We start from the raw sequence: 20907 nt of genomic DNA, 5'->3' as shown, positions 1-20907 counted from the left end.
GTCTTACTCCATAGATAGACTGACCGGGCTGCCCTTGGAGTTAGTGATTCAGATATGTGAACTACTCTCGCCCGTCGATCTTGTCTGTCTCTGCCTTTGCGACCATCGACTCCATACCCTCTTCAAGACATCTTATCAAATTCCCACTCAGAGAGATGACAGGCTGTCAATCTTCCTTCGACTAGAAAGGGACCTCCCCGAATACTTCGCATGCGATATTTGCAACATCCTTCATCGATACGATGGGTCTAAAAGCTTTGGACTAAGTGGATTAGTCCACTACAGATCTTGTCCACTCCCCTGTGTTCGAAATGGAGATGATTGGGAGCAAGAGTGTATCGGAGGCTCTTCGGTTAGCATGAGAACCCATTCTATATTCAGTCACTCAAGAAATCGTCTTTCCTTCCTCCAGATAAAACTAGCGATACGAGGATACTGCTACGGCTCTTGTTCTGGAATCAGCACTGATTCTCTTGCTTATACCCAAGTTCGCCAATATGCGCATCCCTTAGCATCTAAGTCAAAATCATCATACTATCAGGCTACCCGAATGCTCTTCTCAATCGAAGCTCAGGTATGTCCTGAGCCCCTAGGCGTTCATGTGAGAATGCAGGATATCGTGCTTCTTGACTTATGGGAGCATTCCAAAATCCAGAAGCATTCGCAATCATCAACCCTGTTTATGTTTGAATTGTGCCAGCATGACTCACTTGAGAGCAAAGCCTCTGACATTGATTCTGTGTACAATGGAGAAAAAGCCTCGTGTTCCTACACCTGTCCCAGGTGCAATACAGTCTCCTTGATCGAATTCCGTCGAGTGGGTTGCAGGCCTGCCTTGGTTCTGACCAGATGGGTCAATCTAGGTTCCGGTATTCGCAGGGATGATCCTCTGTGGAAAATTCACATTTACACATGCAACGATAATACGATGCCTTACGAGATTCCATCTGCACTAAAAATTCAAAACCCTCGCAAATGTTTTGAAAGTATGGCCCCGTTGTCTCTCGAAGACTTACGGCTTCGCAACATCTCTTATCTCCGAGACGATCGATACACAAATGGCAGCCCCTTTGCTCATGAAGAGAGCAAGTACTGTTGGCACATCTCATATAAAGAACCAGGCGGGATTTGGGAAATCGTATCGTTTCTGTTTCGGCTATGGATCTTTGTGATTTTCATCGTGCTTTTCAGCTGGAGACTTGGGTATTTCGATGCGAACCTACGCAGCTGAGCTTCTCCTTTGCTTTTTTTTTCTTCCATTTCTCACTTGACCATCCTGCAATATTGATGCATCTATGATGGATCTATGATGTAGGTGGTATTGCAAGAAACCGCGCTGTCTCAAGGTTGGCACGTGAAAGGCTGATGAGCTTCATCATCGTCATATATCTATTCCAATTTACTCCAAAGTACTGCTTTGCTTTATGAGGAAACAGTTTTCAAATTTATATCTGGTCACTATTAAATTTCTATCCTTTTCATTTTCATATATCTCTCAATGTCTTTGCGCCATCTTTTTCGCATTTCACTACCTCTCCTTCTACCATACTTATTGCCCGGGTCTCAATTGGTGTTCACTATATACACAATCTAAAAGAACCATTAATTGGGTCCCAGGTGTGTTCCAACATATTGCGACATATCACTACAGGCATCCACACTATCATAGTTCAGACCGAAGCCCTTTATCTCAGCAATACCCTTTATCTCAGCAATAGTTTAGAAATAAGAGTCTGGTTAGTTCTTGAACTCGACAAAACCGAAGATCGCATCCGCTCCTTGTTTGGTATATCTATACCATTGGCGGGAGAGCTCGACAGAGGCAGATCAACGAAAGTAGAATAAAGGACGTTACCCGCAACCTTGTGGAAAGCAATCTTGAACCCACTGCCATCAAATCTCTTATGGTGATTAGAAGCAGAGGATCCGTTGCTTGAAAATGCATCATGTGAAAGGTGCAACTGGCCCATTCCGTTCTCCCAATGGTGAAGTGCAAAATCGTAGCCTTCGGTCTCATTGCTGAGTCTGAGGTTCTTGATCACCATAGAAGAGGCTAAGGCCGGTTCGTTGTCGCGTTTTTTGATGTCACTCGTGAGGAGCGTAGGGTTGTGCAGGGAGTCGTAGCTGTAGATATCCTGGTTGAGAAGGTCCATCATGATCAAGTAATGATCAATTTACTCAATAGAGCGGCGGCCGTTGACCATCACGGCGTGGTATGCGTCAAGTCCCTCAGCAGTGTCAATCTTGGATTCCAGACCCAACAGCATGTGGAATCCTAATCTGAAGTAATTGGTGTGTCTTGCGCATTTCTTATAAGCTTCGCCATGGCAGACCATAGAAACGAAGTCAGTTACGGTATCAACATAAGCAATGCTGGATAATTCAAGAGAAAGTATTAGTAGCTGATGCACAGGACCGATAAAGATAGCGAAAGGGTGATTCATACGTAGCCTGGGTATTGATACTAGCAGTAACTCCAATTACCACAGCTTTACATGTTCGCGTAACATGTCTTTGCTCCAGCCCGGCTTGCGTAAGGTCTTCAATATGGGGGCTTTGATTGACGGAGTGCACCGCTCGGCTGATTGCACTTAGCTCGTGCTCCTGAGAGATGGCTACTGAATTCGCAGTAGGGGCAGTGAATACAATAGTATTGAGAGCAAGAGAAGAAAGAAGAGTCAGAAGAACTTTCATCTTGGGGAGATTTGAGGAGGGAATAGGCAATGAAACAATTGATGCTTGATCAAGAGCAAACGGAGGACGAGATACCTATTTATACTTGTAGATCTAGTATATTTCGCTGGCAGTTCATCCACACCCACCTAGTCTTCCAATTCCGCTAGCAAGGACCATTTTCATTCTCCTCTCTGACACCCACACGGAACGAACATCCCTCACTACCTGAGCCTCTTACAAATTCAATTTAGCCATATCACTGTGGGCCGTTTGCTATGTTTTACCAATTGGAAACTAGGATAGCACCATCCAGGAAGAGAAAATCATCGATTCAAGGAGATCTCGTGCTAACACTAGACAAGGCGAAGTACTAGTCTACATCCACTCTTAGGTAATTAGGTCGATTCCTGATCTCTAGATAATATTGTGGGCATAGAGGTTTCAGTTCGCAGCAGGGTGATAAAGTTAAGCGGAATCACCGCTGATGCTACCTAAACCTAGACATAGATTACGGTCAATGTCAATGAGTATCTTCCTTTGGAATATGTATATCGTCGGTATCGTTCAATACGTCTATTGGGAAGTATTAACCATGTTATATACAACAAGAGGGGGGGGGGTTTCACGCAGCTTGGATGCAAATGGCGCTAAGGTTTGGTCTACAAGACCAGGGTGATATTGTGGGGTACTGGCCTTAAGGACCCGCTCTAGTTTCACGAGACCCTAAGCCCGAGCCAGTTAATTTCCATGTGTGCCTCAATTGGTAATAACTGAAGCCTACGGTAATCCATATTGTACTGAGAATGCCTACTAAGGTCAGGGAACAGAAAGCGATCTGTGATAGATCCATCAAGTAGAGAAGACTAGAGATCTTGTATAGGAACAACAAAGAGATATTATAATTAGAAAAATTGGCTAGGGACGGATACTCACAGACTAACAATAGTACTGTTTAATGATCTATATAGTGTAAGGAGTATAGAGTATATGTTTTAAGGTCCTAGTTAATATAGACTAGTAAAGCTACGGAGGTTAGTGCTCCGGATTAACAAGAAAAATGCCTTAATTGTAGTTGGTGAGAGGTAGGCACAAGAAAGTCGCTAATATATACACGAGGATGTAGGTATAGGGATATACATATTAGATGATGTTACAACCTAACATACGGAGTATGAATATGGTGCGCATATCTTGTAGCACATATCGGGTATTTAGGTTGGTAACCTGACATGACGACCAGTTGGTCGTCATAGTGGCTCTTTTGGTAAACGCTCTACCTTACCATTACTTCCTACGTTTTGCAGTGGTGTCAGGCCCACTTGCCTTAACATATATATACCTATATTAAATAATCTATAGCGTATATATAAATAGCTATAGTATAACGTGCCTAGTAGCTAAGGTACTCTATTAATAGTAATAATTTATTCTAAAGTAATATATATATAAAACACCTATATAGCGAAAGATAGAAATAATCGGTAGACTAGATACGTAGATAAGTGTATATATCTAGAAAGCTTCTAGAATTTCGCTATAAGTGAATAACTACGGAGGTTAGTGACCCGGATCAATAAGAAAAATGCCTTGTTTATAGTTAGTAAGGGGTAATCATGAGACTCGTCAGTATATGCACGGATGAATAGGCATAGGGACACGCAGGTTAAGTAGAGTCTAGCCTTAAACGTTGTAAGCTAAACCTAAATAGACCTCCACCGTAGTGGTCCGATATGGTGTAGTGGCTAACATCGCCGTCTCTCACACGGCAGCCGGGGGTTCGATTCCCCCTATCGGAGTTTCATTTTTACCCTCTCATGGTTCTTCCGTGGAGGTGGAGCTGTTGATTATTATTTTTGGTCCAAGACATAATTGCGCTTTATGCGGCAAACACTACAAGTCCATGAGGATTCTTCCCTTCTTGTAAGATGTCCAGATCACTATATCAAAATGATATTATCGTATACATGTTAGAACAGCCAATCATTAGTCTTAAGATGAAGCGTTGCTTCTATATTCAGACTCATCGGTGATCTGAAGATATGGGATTCGGCATAGAAGAAGATAAGTAAGGTACCTACCTACCTGCATGTAGGTTTAGAACGCATTATGTATATAACATATATGTAGTTTTTACTACCGAACAAATCAGCTCCAAGATTCCGCCCAAAAAAAAGTAATTTAAGTATGCCCCTTCGCCGCATGTCATTCGCCGAAATCATTGGGGAAATGAATTTACTATGTGGTGTATTGACATTCTGAAATTCTTTTTAAGTTCTATAGGCTTTATCGGTATATTGCGAAACAGAGAAATCACTATGACTACAAACGATATAAAACCGTGATCACATTGACTTACCTAGATACATCAAAATGAGACTGTTGTGCCTAATACATATATGGTATATAGCAAAGGTAAAAGTCAAGCTTTGGAATTATCGTGGAACAAACTGTGATGTGATATGAGGCGTCTGATGTACGCATGCAGATATCGCCAAGAAGTCCAGTCACCTGACCTTATCATATCTAATCGGTCTCAAAAAAAAAACTTCAAATTCAAGATATCAAAAGACTATTTGAGCAATACTACTCCAATTGCATTACAGTAAAATCTTACGGACAGAGGTCTTGAGAAGAAAATCAAGTCGATAGTTTCTTCATTGCTACCCAGAAGTCCACTTGCCTACTCCACCACCAAGCGCCTCTTCCCCCACCAAGATCGCGGGGCACCATCAACCGTCCCCCCAAAAAACCCCAAGCCCATCACAGGGCCAACAACCATATAAACACAGTCTACAAAATGGCAACCATTTCAACAGCCACACCGCCTACAGATGCGGCCTCCTACCTCGACCTGGCCATCACCCTTGCAATCAACAACTGGCCAGCCCTCTCACTAGCCGTGCAGTCAAATTGGGGCGGCCCAAACTCGAGCGAGAAGCGGGATTGGCTATGCGGTGCAATCTCTGAGATGCTCACTGACAGACCCGAGACCGATGCCGAGGATCTAGAGGAAGTTCTTATTCAAGTGATGAACGACGAGTTTGACGTGGCGGTGGATGACGAGAGTGCCGCAGACGTTGCCGATTTGATCATGGAGCTGAAGACGCAGACTGATCGCGGCGAGTTCAGCATCGTCCAGCAGATGCTGGAGAAGTTCCAAAAGAAGAGCCAGAATCGGTCTGCTGAGGGTCAGTTCCAGAGGGTCGAGGCTGGGGAGGACGAGGACACGGATGACGAGAGTGACGATGGGGATATTGAGATGGGTGATGCGCCTGAATTGGTGCGGGCCCCGAGGGAGCGGGCTGAGCCTGAGATTGATGATGATGGATTCACCAAGGTTGTTGGGAAGAAACGGTAGACTAGGGTGGTTGTTATGTTTGTTTTTAAGCCACACACATGCTTCGGCGACAAGATGAAACACCCCGAATAGATATCCTGTTCTACATGATTGTATAGATGCATTGAAGCAATGATTGATTGTTTATCGGTTTTGGCTTGCGTGGACTACACCCAATGTGGCTGGAGACATCCTCGGAATTCCTATGCGGTTCAACCGCTTGGAATCGTAGAGGTATCAAAGCCTATGGAAAAATGAATATGGAAAAAGAAATGTTCATCATCATCAGTTGAGGTGGACTGTTTGTGGTATCATTACGCGGACCTCCGCCCACCCAGACCTCATTGTTCAGAGTTTCTCGCAAGTACATGGCTGATATCGCTTTTTTTCTTGTGAATCGTTGCACTTTGGGAGATATGGACATTCAGGCTCTCTCCGTAGTTGAAGCACTTTACTGGGCCTCAGTCTCGGAAGTGATAAGCTTGGTAATCATACCGATAGCAATGGTTTGACCCTGAAAGAAAGTTGTTAGTGGAAATCTCCAACTTAGAAAGCATAGAAATACGTACCTGATCACGCAGGGTGAAACGTCCAAGCTGAGCATACTCCGCAAATTCTTCAACACAAACGGCACCAGCTGTGCTGGTAACCTCGAGACGGGCAATGATGGTTTGGCCCTTGCTGGCGAACTGGGGAGGACGCTTGCTCTTGCGGCCGGTGCCGGGTTCGAGCTTGTGAAGGAGGGCGGCGAAAGTAACCTCCTCAACAGCGGAGTGAACGTGGAGGACACAGTTGAAACCGGCGGTAAGAATGCTCTTCAGATCCAAGATACGAATCTTGGCCTCGAAGGCAGACACACAGTGAACGGGGCGCTTGGGTGAGCAGAGCACGAAACCAGGGAAGAAGTCTTCCTCTTCGATACCACGGAGACGCAAGCGGACCTGGTCACCAACCTTGGCGGTCGCGATCTCTTCTTCGGTTTCACCGTACAAGGCGGAGATGTGAACCTCCTCGCGGTTAGGCATCATGAGATATGTACCGTTCTTCTTGATAATACCAGACTCGATGCGACCCTCTGCCATGGTACCCATGTCACGGTATTTGGCGCTGATGGGCATCATGAATGGCGCATTGATCTTACGCTCCGGGAGCTTGAAGTCTGTCAAAAATTCGAGGAGAGACGGACCGTCGTACCAGCTGCACACATCCTTGGGGATCCGATCTTTGATACCGAGAGTGCGCTGAGCAGAGATAGGCATGCAGAAGATGTCTGACTTCTTGTAGCCGAGGGCCTCCAGGAACTTGATGACCTTGACGGTACATTCATCGAACCGTTGTTTGCTCCATTCGACAGTGGGGTCATCCATCTTGTTCACAACAAGCACAAGCTTGGTGATACCTGTGTTGCGCGCAAGGAGTGCGTGCTCACGAGTCTGGCCACCCTTCTCGAATCCAGTCTCGTATTCACCCTTACGGGCAGAGATGACCAGACAACCGAGATCGGCTTGGGAAGCACCGCCAATCATGTGAGGAACATAGGACTTGTGACCAGGGGCATCCAAGATGGAGAATTGACGCTCGATATCGCCCTCGGGGTGGGGGATGTTGACCTTGAAGAAGGCACGACCAACCTCGACTGTCTTGCCCTTAGAACGTTCCTCCTGAGTCAAATCAAGAGCCCACGAGAGGTACCAGGTCTCTCGACCAGCCTCCTTGGCCTCCTTCTTGTACTTGTCCAATGTACGCTCATCGACCATGCCGGTGGCATGCAGCAGGGAACCACCGAGGGTGGACTTGCCAGCATCGACGTGGCCGATGAAGACGACGTTGACATGTTCTCTCCGCTCACCGTAAATTTCCTTCAGGGTCGCCTCATCCACATCGGCCATCTGTGACTTTGCGACAGCATTGGCCTCACGGGCCTGCTTAGCTGGCTCACCGCGAGCCGGGCTGGAACGTCCGGGGCTAGAGCGACCAGAGGATGGTGCGGCAGAAGCCTTTCCGGTGGCCACGGCCTTCTCGGTCTTGTCAAGGGCCTTGGTGGCAGCAACCTTGGTGCCCGCCTCGGCAGCCGCAGCGCCCTTTGTGTCACCATTGGGCTCCTTAGGAGTGGTATCAGCGGGCTTGGCAGCGGGGGTAGGGGTGCCGATCGAAAGAACCTTGGTCTTAGGTGCGGCACTGGATGAGGTAGCGCCAATAGACAGGACCTTAGTCTTAAGAGGGGCAGCGTTCGATGCGGGCTTAGGAACGGACTGAGCCGATGCTGCAGCCTGGGGTTGCTGTGCAGCTACAGGCACGTTTTGGCGAGGCTGCTGGTTGTAGCCACCATATTGCTGCTGCTGTCCGTTGTACTGGTTGAAGCCACCGGGCTGCTGACCGTAGGCGTTGTACTGGCCATAGGCCTGCTGCTGCTGCTGGTAAGCGCCATAAGCCTGCTGCTGACCGTACTGAGGGTAGCCCTGCTGGGGATAGTATTGCTGGTACTGCTGTCCGGGGACAAAGGAAGAGGCTCCAGGTGTGAAAGAGGCAGCTCCAGGTGTGAAAGAAGGTGCCTGGGCCTGAGGGCGAGATTGTGCGTTCAAGTTAACGCCCTCAGCCTGCCGGGAGAGTTCATCCTCCCAAGATTCAGGGGTTTGGTTCGACATCGTGAGGAAAGATTCAGGTCGAATCAGATACACGAAAATACCAAACCAAGACTAATTTGGCCAAACGCAAGTTGGGTCGACGAGGAGGGGCCCCAGTGCCTTTTGATTTTGCACGGATGCATGACTAAGACCCCGCGATAGGTATTCACGTGATATAAAATATGTTGGTCTTCTTCCGCATAAGATAAACAAAGAATTAGAAATATGGAGATGCTCATTTTGTTTGTTTATAAATCCCCCGTCTCTTCCTTGAATCATCGAGATAATTTTTTGAAGTAACAAGAATCATTGGGGACTTGGGCTCAACTTCTCTAAGCCTTCATTCTCTTATCGATAAGCACCCCTCCATAATTATTGCTCAGGGGCCTTTTATGTTTCTCAATACGATCTACGCAACAAGCTTTAAAGGCTATTGGCCTTGATCTTAATCTAAGATGGATACCTTTCTGACGGGGGTTTGTCTCATATATGACCAGTCATGGGGCGAGTGGCTGATTCATGCATCACATCTAGCTCACCCGGCAGGCGATGAATTATGCCATTCGGTATGCTTAACAATGGAAAGAAAAGCCACTCCATCCAATACTGAGAATGACCGTGTAGGTCTGGAATCGCAATAACGGCCAGTTATGCAATGCGCCAGTCATCTCGCTTGCTCAGAGTAGGTGTTAGCTCCGTTGCAGGAAGAAGCCGAAGCTGATAATTTCCCTTCGCTCGATAAGAATGTGAACAGCGAGGACCGAGATGAGCTACTTTCCTTGCAACAACGCTTAGAAAGCAAGATCCAGGTTATCGCCCCGTCTATTGACATGATTGAGTTGATGTGAGTTGGATGATACTGATTTACATTGCCGAAACTGATGGTTTGCAGAGCTGCTCGAGGTAATACGTCATTGGAATCTGCCGTCGCCCTCACCAAATCTCTGAGATGGGATATCCAAGCCCTGGGACAGCGCCTGGCAAAGGCTGCGACATCCGAAGAACTGAGGCGTAGAGGCGCCAGGTCCTCCAAAGACCAGATGAATAGCGAGAAAGAAATCAAGCTTATCATCAAGGACATCAAAAGATTACTGGCTCGGATTGAAGATGCAGTCCCATTGATGAATTTGGCCATCACTACGTCTGGGGCCAAGTTATCCACCAATTTACCCGCAACGGTGTCACCGTCCCGTCTCCTTCAAGCAAGCACGTTTCTTACAGCTGGGGATACGCAGTATTCGATATCCCCGTCCCAGGCAGTGCAGATAGGACCGACTTTTACCCTATCAATGTACATGCTGTTTGCCAGCCATTTGCGACCTCATGACGAAGAATCTGTTCGCGAGGCAACGTGGAAGGAAGTCATGCACAAAGCACGTCTGAAACTTCGGCGTGTTCCAATAGATTCATTGCAGTCCCCCAGCCAGCATCCACGAAAGAAACTTCCAGGCCCAGCCGGCACCGATGAATACACTTACCAAGTCCTGATAATCGAAGACCTAGATGATGGTCGAGTTCATACATTCGATGAAAATGATCCGCAACCTCATAAATATGAAGGCATTTCCAAGGCAGGGATCCGGGAGATTCTTCCCATCCATCAAATTTCTAAGATTTTCTACGCCGACACAGGGAGGATCTTGAACATAAGCACAGAGGGCGAAACAAATAATCCAGTGTTGTTATTGAAACGGGACCTCAATGCCCTCCCCCCACGCCGTATGATGGAACGTGACGAGGTCGAGGAGGACTTTACTCGGGCAGAATCCGAAGTGGAACCAGAGGATGAGGAGCAAGCTCAACTCGATGCACAACTGAATGGAGGTGATTTCCCAGGGAACCAAAGCTTCAGCTCTCTACATGAAGACTCAATACCCGAAGAATGGCGTTTACCTGCCGGACTGGACCCAGAATGGATTGCATTTGAAGTCTACAATGAAGACGAAACCTCCGACACCGAGTCCGAAGCTGAAAACCTCGAATCTTCCACAAGTGAACACTCGATTGATTCAAATATGATGGCGAAGCTGTCCCTCAATGAAAAGCGGCAACCATCATCCTCCCCATCCCCTCAACAAGAATCCTTCTCATCCCCCGCCGCAACAACAACAGTCTCCAACCCGCACTTCGAAAACATTCGTACATCCCTTTCCCTCCTCGAAACCCTCCTCCGCCTAACATCCCTCCAACAATTCCAGCAACAATCGCATTTATCCATCAGTGACGAGTTGCTGAACTTCTTCTTGGAGGAATCCTCCACCACCGGCGCCGGTGGTGACGAACAACACCGCCAGCGGCTCCGCTCCGAGGCCCGCCGCCGCGTTGGTTGGGATCCTTACAACGAAAGCCCAGTCAAACACCGCGGCGAGGATTACCAGTACGGCTGGGAGCCTGGTAGTACCCCTCACCAATATGGCGGTGATCCTTACTCGCCTAGTGGGCGTGCGCAGGGCTTCCACATCCGTTCCAGAGAGAGTACACCGGAGACCCCGGTCCGCAAAGTTTCGCCGAATATCCGTCCAAGTGGCCTGCGTGGTGTGATGCCTGCGTATAGTGAGTCACCCCTTTCGAAGAAGATGGGTAGATCTCCGAATGATTGAGCTGTGGGATCTGGGGCCGTGCGGTAAACTGAAAGGCATGGATCATCATGCCCTGTACATGTATTATGATCATGACCATGAAATAGCGGGTGTGTTACAAGATAAATCATCTACAACCTACCCTCAGAAAAGGCCTCTTTTTCGTGTAAAATCAGTCAGGTGAACGAATGCTATCGTTGAAAAAGTTACCGATGGTTCTATAGTGGTCGAGGCGCTTCAATGATCAGGCGAGGAGAGGAACGACAGCCCTGATGTAGATATGTAGATAGAAAGAATGTCGTACATATTCAGATATCGACCGCATAGACAGATAACATCGCTCGCTCAAAACAAGTCACAGAAAACAGAGCTGGGAATAAAAGCAAAGAAGAACAGTCCAAGACGCCAAACAGTAAAGACCCGACATTCCCAAACTCCAAGCAATCCAGTTTCTTCAAGTAACTCCTTATTTGACCCGGAGCCGGAGCAAGATTGCATTCTAGAAGCGCTATATGGTATAGACAGGCGCTCTCGAGACTAACTTGAATCACCTTGCTAGTGCATCCTCGAGCAAATAGAATCTTACTCCCAATCTTCGTCGCTATCATCCGCCTTTGCGGCAGGACTCTTCTCCTTGGGGCTGCCAGGTGTCCGGCTAACAGTGCCACTCACAACATCGTAGCTAGATTCGCTATCGGCCTGGGACTGCTGGTCGTTTGACCGACGAGGCTCGGATTTCTGGCTGTCTTTGGCCGCTGTAAGAGTCTGAGCACCGGGGCGGACTTGTGGAGTAGAGGGAGACTGGGGCTCAGAATCAGAGTCATCATCCCAGCCCACTTCTTCTTCATCTTCAGCATTAGCGCCTATAGAATAGAGGTAGTTAGCATTAGACATTCCCGAAATAACGGAACGGACTAAACGAACCCTTTAGAAGTTCCTTGCGCTTCTTCTCTTCGGTCTCCACAACGAGACGCAGGAAGTAGTAGCGCGTCCAGAATTCCGAGTATTCCACCTGCTCCGGTACCAGCTTCTCCATGGCCGAACGCAGCTCGGGGTATTTCTCCAAGTCGGCGGCGATTTCATCCGTCTTGCTTCCGGCACTGAACTCCTTCTTGAACGCAGGCCATTCGTCGCTGATCGGGTCCTTGGTGAAGCTTTCCAGGTTTGAATGAATGACGTGCAGCTGTGCCTCGAATCGTGTGGCATGAATAACCCGCTTTCCTTCGGCATCTTTGCTCTCGAAAAGAAGCTTGCCAGCCTCATCGGTATCTGGGGGCAGAATGCTAACTGCTTCGCGCAGCTTTTGGCTAATGTTCATTCCAAATCGCAGGATTGCTTCATCGGCTGCTTCCTCTGCCTTCTCGATCTCCTTCAGTCGCCGAGCAGCTTCCGCCTTGAGGCGGGTGATAAAGCTTTCTCCACTAGCGCTAGCGCTGTCGCCTTCTTTTTTTCGCCGGATTCTCCTTCTGTGGACGCTTTGGGTGTGGCAGTCTCATCACTTTGTCCCTCGCCGCCTGTCAAAGCAGCTGTGCTCAGAGACAGCCCCTTTGTCCGATCGGCCAGTGTTTCCTTGAGACCGGAAAAGCCCTTTACGGCTTCTTCACTGGCAGCTGCGTATTCCTGGCGAGCACCTTCGTAGTATGTCTCTCCCTGCTTGCGCACATTGTCCCACAGTCCTCCAATTCGTGAGCCCCATGGACTAGCGGAGAAGGCACGGAAGGTCTCTTGTAGCTCGTCGTTGAGATTGGCGTTGGACTCCTTTGGTTTAGACTCGGAGGAGGCTCCCTCTTTATTAGAAAGCACCTCCTCTTGGATATGATCGTAGGCGAAGTCCATGATTGGGAGGTTGTAAGAAAGGATAGAGGATCAAAGGCTTGGAAGCACAAGGTTGCAGTATCTCCGCGTTCGTCCATGGGCCGACCGCCCCGCTTACGACGATCCTCACCACTACTGTGTACACTATACTATGTACACTACTTTAAATACTCATGCTTTGTGCTCCAACCCTCTCTAGTTGATTGTATTAAAAAAAATATTAACCCCTGTGTATTTAATGATACTTTGGTCATAATTCATAACCCATTGAGCAATGACCAATGTCATCCTTCAGGTAGGCAGTAAGGCTCTCCTACACTATCCTGACTTCCCATCCAAAAATTTGGGAGCGGAACACTCTCCATGACGCTTGATGTTAGAAGCTGGCTCCGAGTAAGAACTTGGCCCTGCCAATGAGAGTCTCGGTCCACTGCTTGCGAGGACTCAACTTGAACCACTGACCCAGGCGCATGTGGTCGCTGAAATGAAGGCTCGCCCGACTCATTTCCATTTTCTTCACGGACAGGGGATGATTCGGGGACCATTTCAGTCGACTCTTTGTCGCCTCCCTGACTCTGTGTTGGTGTCTGTGAAAAAGGTCCCGGTGCCTGGTTTCGAAGAGCAGACTTTGATGCACTTGGTTTGGGAAACTGGGTGCTGCCTTCGTGGGGGAAGAGCTCAGACATCTTTTGTGTATTCAAGAGTGGGATTGGCTCGTGAGGGAATTGTGTAGCTGCATGCATTCTCTGGTAGCAAATCGATGCATCAGACATTGGACCTTCAGATGCCGGAGCATCATCCAACCCAGGGCTCGATTGAACATCTGGCAGAGGGAGTTTTTGAGAATCATCCTTGGCCCATTCTGTGCTGATTTGGGTCGCCTGCGAACTCGCCTGGAGATTGAATGCCCGGGGTGTCTTCTTTGGAGATGGTGTCAGGGGGTCTTCGTTGAGACATTCGTCAAAATCTCCGTATTCTGAATCAGCGTCCGTTTCATAGATGACCGTCCTTTCCCTCTTGGTGCGTTCATATCTCAACGTGTTGCCAGTGTGGGGGGTTTGCTGTGACGTTGATTCTGTTGCAGGTGCAGATGAAGGCAACTCCTCGTCTTTGGTTGCCGCTGCAATATAAGTTGATCGGTCATGCCTGCTTGGGGAGTCAAACGTTGTTGGCTGTGGCAAAGATCCGTCTTCAAGATCCTGTGAATCTTCTACTACTCGTCGGATCTCCACTGGTTCTTCTTTGATGTGCTGAATGGAATTATTTGCGATATTTCGAGATTTCTGTTTTGAAGGCGAGCGAGTAGCGCTGCGGAATTGAGATGATGTTATAATAGCAAGGCCAGGGCTTTCGGGTGTCTGCGAAGAAGGAATCTCGCGGATGCGGGACTTCTGTGGTGTGACAGGTGCTATAAATGCCCGCTCATCCCCATCTCTAGGATTTGACTCCGGCGCTTCCGTTGATTGAGATATAGGTTCCCCGGTTGAGAGATCCAGCTCTTCTTCCAAGAACCTGCGCTTTCGCTTGGCAGGGATAGAGTGTCTGGCGGTCTGTGATATATTCGGTTTCGGTGTAGGATCTTGTTCGTTTTTCATACCCTGCTTCTGCGGTGTCGGCTGGATATAACCCATGTTCACGTCGTCATCATCATCGATGGTAATGTAACGGCGTACAAAGTCCATCTGAGTTAAGGTCTTATCTCGTTTTACCGTTGATTTTTCCAAAGATTTCCGGCCACCTTTAGGACGAGCGCTCGCCCTTGGTGTCTCGTTCTTTCGTAGCCCATGACTTCGATCTGCATCTCGATTGGCTATACCAGAGCCTCTTCGCTTCTGCGGGTGTTCACTCGAATCGCGCTCTCGTTGACTCATTTTGAATGTCGAAATACGCGCCGATCGGACCGGTGGCGCCGGGAGATAGTCTGAATCCTTGTCGGACCCATCGTCTATCCTCGGGCGATCAGTTGTGTCATCCTTCTTATCACGATGTATATGTTCATCGATATAGTCAAGGTGGTCATCACCCGGCGCTGAGGGTTGTGTCACGAATTCAATCTGTGTGAGGGTTGATTGGACCTGTGGGAGCGATGTTCGCTGGCGAGTGCTTGCGTGTGTCGATGAGTCTGGTGATCTGTTCCGTTTCGCAGTGGTGCTTTTCAGGGCAGTTGTTGGACCATGCGGACTGGGTCTTCTTGGGGTACGGAATGGATTCCTGGGGCTCTCTGGTCTATTTCTAGATTCTTGGGGTTCTTTCATCGCAACAGCAGTATTTCAAGCCTTTCAGGGTCTCATTGGACTGGGACTCGAAGGTAAAAAGATATGACGTTAGGCAACCGGTGCCTGAGGCAGATCGTATCGACGCGTCGCTAATATCGACTTGGTCCGTGCGTCCCTCAAGGTTCCCTGCATGAACAATGAAGTCGGCAAGCTGCATTCGACAAAAAGAAGCAGAATGCGTTTGTCTTTTTTGGATCTGTCGGATAGATAGATCAACCGGCAAAAAAGAAATCTTGAGGTTTGTTTTTAGGAATAGCCGAACGCGGGGGTCGAACCCGCAGCCTTAAGATTAAGAGTCTTACGCTCTACCGATTGAGCTAGCCCGGCCGGGCTGTTGTAAAGGGCTGCCCTAAACTGCTATATAAGCCTTAAGGACCTATAGGGAAGACAGAGTATCTAATAGTCACATTGGGTGGTGGTGATGCAAAATGGAAACCCACAAATTCTAATCATTTCATTTCAATATTTGATGATCAACATAGTTATGTGGCATGTAATTCTCTGGTTTAAAAAATGTAGTCCTCAGTCCTCATCGAACATGAGCCATTCCGGAATCGCGTCTTCATCGTCAGGATCCTCTGAGAGCAAAGATCCTTTTTCGATCTCACTGTCAGAACCATAATTGGGTGCCATTGGCTGGAGTTGGTCCTGGGATGGAGACGCTGGTCGAGAGATGGTGACAACACTCGCAGGTTTGGAGCCATCATGTGTAGATGAATCCACTGCGATAGGAGCATTCTCAGATGACCCTGCAAGTCCTTGGGGGATATATGTCGGGATTGGATTTGAGCATTGACTAGGGACAACAACTAGTGAGTATCGAGGCATCGTTGATTCCTTTCCCTTGGTAGCGCTTTGTGGAATCAATGGCTGGTTTATGGCCAAGGGCGCTGGCTTTAGGGGTTCTCCTGAGTCCGAAGGTGAATCATTTTCGTCAGGCAAGAATCCACCTCCAAGAGCATAATCCTCTTCGTCTAGTGCCGATACCAGTCCTCTTTGGCCATAATCTTTGGGGGAATCATGACCATGTACAAATTTGTGCTTTCCGAGCATTTCTGGAGAAGGGCTGTTGGTCGGTTGCCCTGGTTCAGGAAAGAAACCACCACCAGCCTCCTCAGCATCCATTTCGTTTTCGATATCTTCAGCCTCTTTTTCTTCTCTTTCGCCTTCTTCTTCTTCGCCTACATATTCCTTAACTCTTTCTGCAATTCTGAGCTTCGTCAGAAAGAGACGCCAGAACCGGAGAGTCTCCGCGGTTCTCGCTGCCAGTGCAGCATGTTGTCTCTCATCTTCAAGACCCCTCAAAACTTCTTCCAATGCTTCCTGGTACTCGGCTGCGATGACAATACCTCTGATTACAGCCGTTCCATGTCGGCCTCTGAAGTCAAATCCAGTGACTGCATCGGCATAGTCAATACCAAGGATGCGAGCAGCCCGAACTGCCTCCGGCCGCTTGATGTGAACTCCACCTGGCGGAACCATACTGGGGACGTAGACATCAAGGTTGCCATATGCATTCTTCGGGATTCTGCCCTGTACCACCGGCGGTGGAACGTAGAGTTCCGTCTGGAACTCCGCGTATAGTGTGGTCTCTGCGGGCTCGTTTTCGTCTTCATCGTCGCTGAATACACCGCCCTTCTTTCGACTTGCAGCAATACGTTTGAGAGGCTGCTCGCCGACTTTGACATCCCGTCCAAGGCGATACCATCTATCAGAGCTTCTCACAATATGTATGTCGGATCGACGATAGACAGGTTCTGATGTCTCACTCCGTACCGTGCTGCTTCCCAAACTAACGTGTCCAATGACTCGTTTGGGATGAATCACTTGATTACGACGAATATGTCGCTCAAGCGCATAGACAGGATGGTCCTTGAAGTCCTGTATGTTCCGTGGCATGGGCTCAGCTGCTGATTTGGATGTAAGTTCGCTAATTTCTGTCACATCTCGATCTTCGAAGAAGGGCTTTTCATAAGCCTTCGACACATTTTTCCACCAGTTCTCGCCATCCCGTGTAGTTTCCACGCGGAGTTTCCGCGTTTTCGCGTTGAATGCCTTCACATAACGTCGAGTAATATCCCTCGCGGAGGTGTCGTTTTCAAACCCTATCACATAATTCATCGAGTTATATAAATCACTCGCAGGTGGTTCAAATTTCGAAGGCTTGGCAAGAGATTTTGTGACAACGGGATCGATTGGAACCCATTTTTGCGCAGCTTCGTTGAAAGCTTCCACCCAGAAAACCGGAAACGACGATTCTTGTGATATCGAATGGCGAGCTAAGAAAGTTAGTTGGAATTAAGCCAATGATCGCCGAAAGCCACATACCTGGATGGGATTTTGGCTGAGGGGGACGGGAAGGAGTGAATTTAGGCTGTCCGATCCGTCGAATCCTTGAAGCCACAGCTGATTTCCCGGCCTTACGGTTGTCATCTGTTGAAGATCCAGGTTCGTCTGAGGATATGACAATGTATTCAGGCTTTGGTTTAGATGGCGACATGTCTTTAACAGTACCAGAGAATGGCAAAGGTTGCAATGAGCATACAAGCCTTGCTTCCACAGCTACAGACCGCAGTAGTGCACAGAAGAGCTGAGCTCCGAAGTCTCGAGAGCCTTGCATTGTCTTTGCCTGGGTTCGAAAATCTCCTTTGGATAAAAAGACTTCAGCGTTCGACATAATTGATTCCTATATATCCATCAGAATAGTCGTCGGCGAAAGGTTTTAGTGGGACATACCATTTTCTGCTTCAGTTGGGTCTCGTGCTCAGCCCAATGAGCTCGTTTCATTCCCGCTTTGGTAACCTGAAATCTGCGTGTGAAAGCATCTCCGGCCTGGTTAAGACCGTCCATGAACGTGGTAGATCTGCTATATTGTGGTTTGTTCTCATCGGGGTGCAGAAGAGCAATCACTTTCCTTGGTAGCATCTTCTTCAGAAATTCCTACGATATTGTGAGATTCAGAAATGAAACGCCCAGTAGGCCACTGCGCACCTGTAATTCCTCGTCATTGCACCACATATTACGCAACCGAATGTGACCAAGAAGGCAAAGAATATGAGCCTTATGCACATCTAATCTTATTTTTCTCTCGGCTCCAGTCAAAGGCTTCCTTCTTTGGATAGCCTTTTTGCGCTTGTCGGGTTCTTGCTCCAATGTGATCTGGAGCATCCCGTCATCACCCTGAAAGGCAGATTGTCCTTTGAGGAACGACTGGGCTGGTTGCAGGATTTCGACATCTTCCCACTCAACATCTGACTCTTCTGATGTCGATGAATCATACACAGTTTGCATTTGCTGGATGTCGAGTTTGTTTGCTTCTGCATGCCGGTGTGCTTGTCCCGGAGAACCCGCATCGATAGGGATGGCTTTCATATCTCCAGTCTTGCGCCTTTTAATTGGTCTGTCCGAGGCAAACTGCTCGGGGTCTCGGGCTTCAGCCTCTTCCAACATTTCTTGGTAAACATCTGGAGCATGGGCGTCTGTCAATCTCTGGCGTTTTGACTGGCGGGTGGGGACTGCCTGGCTCTTCAATGAGCGAGCTGGAAGTTGGCGCTTCATTTTGCGTCGGGTGATAAAGAACTGAAATTACGCAGTAGCTTTTCCTCTGATGAGGCTCTACGCGTCGCGCGTCAGCAAGCAGAGTGGCGTGTCAGTGCCCGCCTGCCTCAAAAGGTTGCTGAGATAAAACATCAAGGGAAAAAAGCCAACTATTCACTATCGCTTCAATGTGATATTTGCAGAATAAAGAAAGGCTGTCACCAACGCTTTATGAACGCACTGCATATCTGGTCATCGAAATCAGAAGGTGCGTCATATCGGGGTTTAGTTTATCCGGTTCGCTATCAATATAACCTAATCGGGAAGTTAATCCATTTGGAACCTCTCTGCAATCAGCCCTGTATATCGCCTGCCTAGGCACTTTCAATAGCATACTGGTTAGTGTTCTTACTATTCGATTTTTTAGTTGTATACATCAATTCCCACTTTGACGACGCATCACGCAAAACAAATCCTCCGACAGCCCAACTATATATAATCGCTTAAAGCATCTTGTTTACATCATTTTTCGACCACAACCTGTGATCATATGGGATCCACCATCTAATATCAAGTATAGAACACAGCCTGATAATCCAAACAGCGTAGCTTAGTATAAATGAAGTGATACATCGTATAATTTTAGCCAAGGGCATGTACGGGGTATGTACAGCGTAGTTGGAGAGTAAATCCCAAATGTGCAACCAGCTCGAGAGGTTATAAAAATGACCATGCGAGTACTGAAGATGTCCTACGCAGTATCATTGACTCATGAAGCGTACGAATGCCTAGCAATCGTTCTAGTATTGAGACTAAAGCTTGAGATGTCTACTCCGTCCGACATCTATAAACAGTGAAACTCTTTCGTGACTGAGACAACCCATTGTGTCTCCCTGAAACATGACAGGATTCCGAACATTGGGAATGCCAAGAAATACGCGTTCGTGAAAACTCTGCATAGGACCTAGTGCACTCTATTATATCCGTACGTATCTCGTTTAAACGCAATGGCTAGCCAGATTCCAGGCCGCGATACTCACACCGACCAAACACGAATACTGGATCCAGCGCACACTTGAGCTGTTCTTTATTGCTACCTCGGAGATTGGCATGTGTGCTATAGGACGAGCAAGTTTTAGCCAATGGTAAACAATGCCACATCAGTGGAGATGCCTTAGGCTGCCTTGGGGGGCCAGAAAAGCCCACTCTAGAGCGTGACCGAAAACAATTTTCTTCCCAGGATGCCATGGCTCTTGTAGAAGACCAAACCGCAAAGGGAAAAAGAACAATGGCGATACCTTGATCATTTTTGTTACCGGAACTTCATTGGTGGATGGGGGGCTTCTGATGATCTTCCTCTCCAGACCAAGTGTGAGCGTGCATGATCTACACTTCGCTTGCATCTGATAGTTGTCTGGTCTTCATCTTCTTTAGCCCTGAGCCGTGCGATTGGGCCTCTAGCCCACACTGAGGCCCAGTCAATTTCAGATTTGGACAAATGATTTGCGGTTCAAATTCCAAATCCTTTAAACTTTTTCTAAGCGACATATGGGTCCTTTCAAATTTCCTTTTATTCTGGATAAATATCAGAACGAGTTTTTTTCGCCGAGATTGTGGATTGTACTTTGTGGATCTCTTCAGCCGATCATGTCTGTGCATACTTAGACGGTACTTCACCCCGCACATATTTACGCGCCCAACAAGGGTTCGCGGTATTTAATCCGTTGGGATTTGGTTCTTGGGCCAAGAAAGATGGCAAGGGTATTTTGTTCCTTGTCTTCCATTCTGGTTAGTTTCGTATCATTGTTTTGCTGTGGTGCTGGGCAGGCCGTTCCAAGAACCCATCATCATGGCGGACAGACTAGTCTACTTCACCCGCAGCCAATGATATCCAGCAAGATCATCTGTGGAGAATTTTTTTTTTTTTGGAAAATTACTCGAGCGGTCTGCCCTTCCACTAACAGGCAAATGTTTTATATGCAAGACACGTAGCATCAGGTACATTAAACAAAGGGCGTGAGGTGGGTGTCGGGTTAATGTACAATTTGTCAAGGACAGCAAGT

General features: G+C 47.8%; 7 protein-coding genes across 7 annotated transcripts; 2 read left to right on the top strand and 5 right to left on the bottom strand.

Annotated features, from left to right (window-relative positions):
- Positions 1-1703: 1703 nt before the first annotated feature.
- On the bottom strand, positions 1704-2156 carry N7457_008157 (uncharacterized protein; the record flags this gene model as incomplete). The annotated part of the gene is made up of 1 exon (XM_057179200.1): positions 1704-2156. One exon carries the CDS (start codon positions 2154-2156, stop codon positions 1704-1706), a length of 453 nt encoding a protein of 150 aa, XP_057027586.1.
- A 3317-nt stretch (positions 2157-5473) lies between these two features.
- Positions 5474-6034, top strand: N7457_008156 (pre-rRNA-processing TSR2 family protein; the record flags this gene model as incomplete). Its single annotated transcript, XM_057179199.1, has 1 exon — positions 5474-6034. The coding sequence occupies one exon, from the start codon at positions 5474-5476 to the stop codon at positions 6032-6034; it is 561 nt and encodes a 186-aa protein (XP_057027585.1).
- A 430-nt stretch (positions 6035-6464) lies between these two features.
- Positions 6465-8658, bottom strand: N7457_008155 (translation termination factor GTPase eRF3; the record flags this gene model as incomplete). The annotated part of the gene is made up of 2 exons (XM_057179198.1): positions 6465-6527; positions 6583-8658. The coding sequence occupies 2 exons, from the start codon at positions 8656-8658 to the stop codon at positions 6465-6467; spliced, it is 2139 nt and encodes a 712-aa protein (XP_057027584.1).
- A 434-nt stretch (positions 8659-9092) lies between these two features.
- On the top strand, positions 9093-11237 carry N7457_008154 (RanGTP-binding protein; the record flags this gene model as incomplete). Its single annotated transcript, XM_057179197.1, has 3 exons — positions 9093-9203; positions 9342-9481; positions 9530-11237. 3 exons carry the CDS (start codon positions 9093-9095, stop codon positions 11235-11237), a joined length of 1959 nt encoding a protein of 652 aa, XP_057027583.1.
- A 561-nt stretch (positions 11238-11798) lies between these two features.
- Positions 11799-13052, bottom strand: N7457_008153 (BSD domain-containing protein; the record flags this gene model as incomplete). Its single annotated transcript, XM_057179196.1, has 3 exons — positions 11799-12079; positions 12141-12609; positions 12639-13052. 3 exons carry the CDS (start codon positions 13050-13052, stop codon positions 11799-11801), a joined length of 1164 nt encoding a protein of 387 aa, XP_057027582.1.
- Positions 13053-13315: 263 nt separating this feature from the next.
- N7457_008152 (uncharacterized protein) lies at positions 13316-15286 on the bottom strand (the record flags this gene model as incomplete). Its single annotated transcript, XM_057179195.1, has 1 exon — positions 13316-15286. One exon carries the CDS (start codon positions 15284-15286, stop codon positions 13316-13318), a length of 1971 nt encoding a protein of 656 aa, XP_057027581.1.
- A 543-nt stretch (positions 15287-15829) lies between these two features.
- Positions 15830-18865, bottom strand: N7457_008151 (uncharacterized protein; the record flags this gene model as incomplete). The annotated part of the gene is made up of 4 exons (XM_057179194.1): positions 15830-17586; positions 17636-17993; positions 18044-18247; positions 18299-18865. The coding sequence occupies 4 exons, from the start codon at positions 18863-18865 to the stop codon at positions 15830-15832; spliced, it is 2886 nt and encodes a 961-aa protein (XP_057027580.1).
- Between the last annotated feature and the right edge of the window lie 2042 nt (positions 18866-20907).

This window comes from Penicillium paradoxum (genome assembly GCF_028828445.1).
Source record: "Penicillium paradoxum strain IBT 22861 chromosome Unknown utg000007l_segment0_segment0, whole genome shotgun sequence".
NCBI classification, from domain to species: domain Eukaryota; kingdom Fungi; phylum Ascomycota; class Eurotiomycetes; order Eurotiales; family Aspergillaceae; genus Penicillium; species Penicillium paradoxum.
Note: the sequence above shows the minus strand (reverse complement) of the source record. Positions and strands in the feature narration are given on the sequence as shown.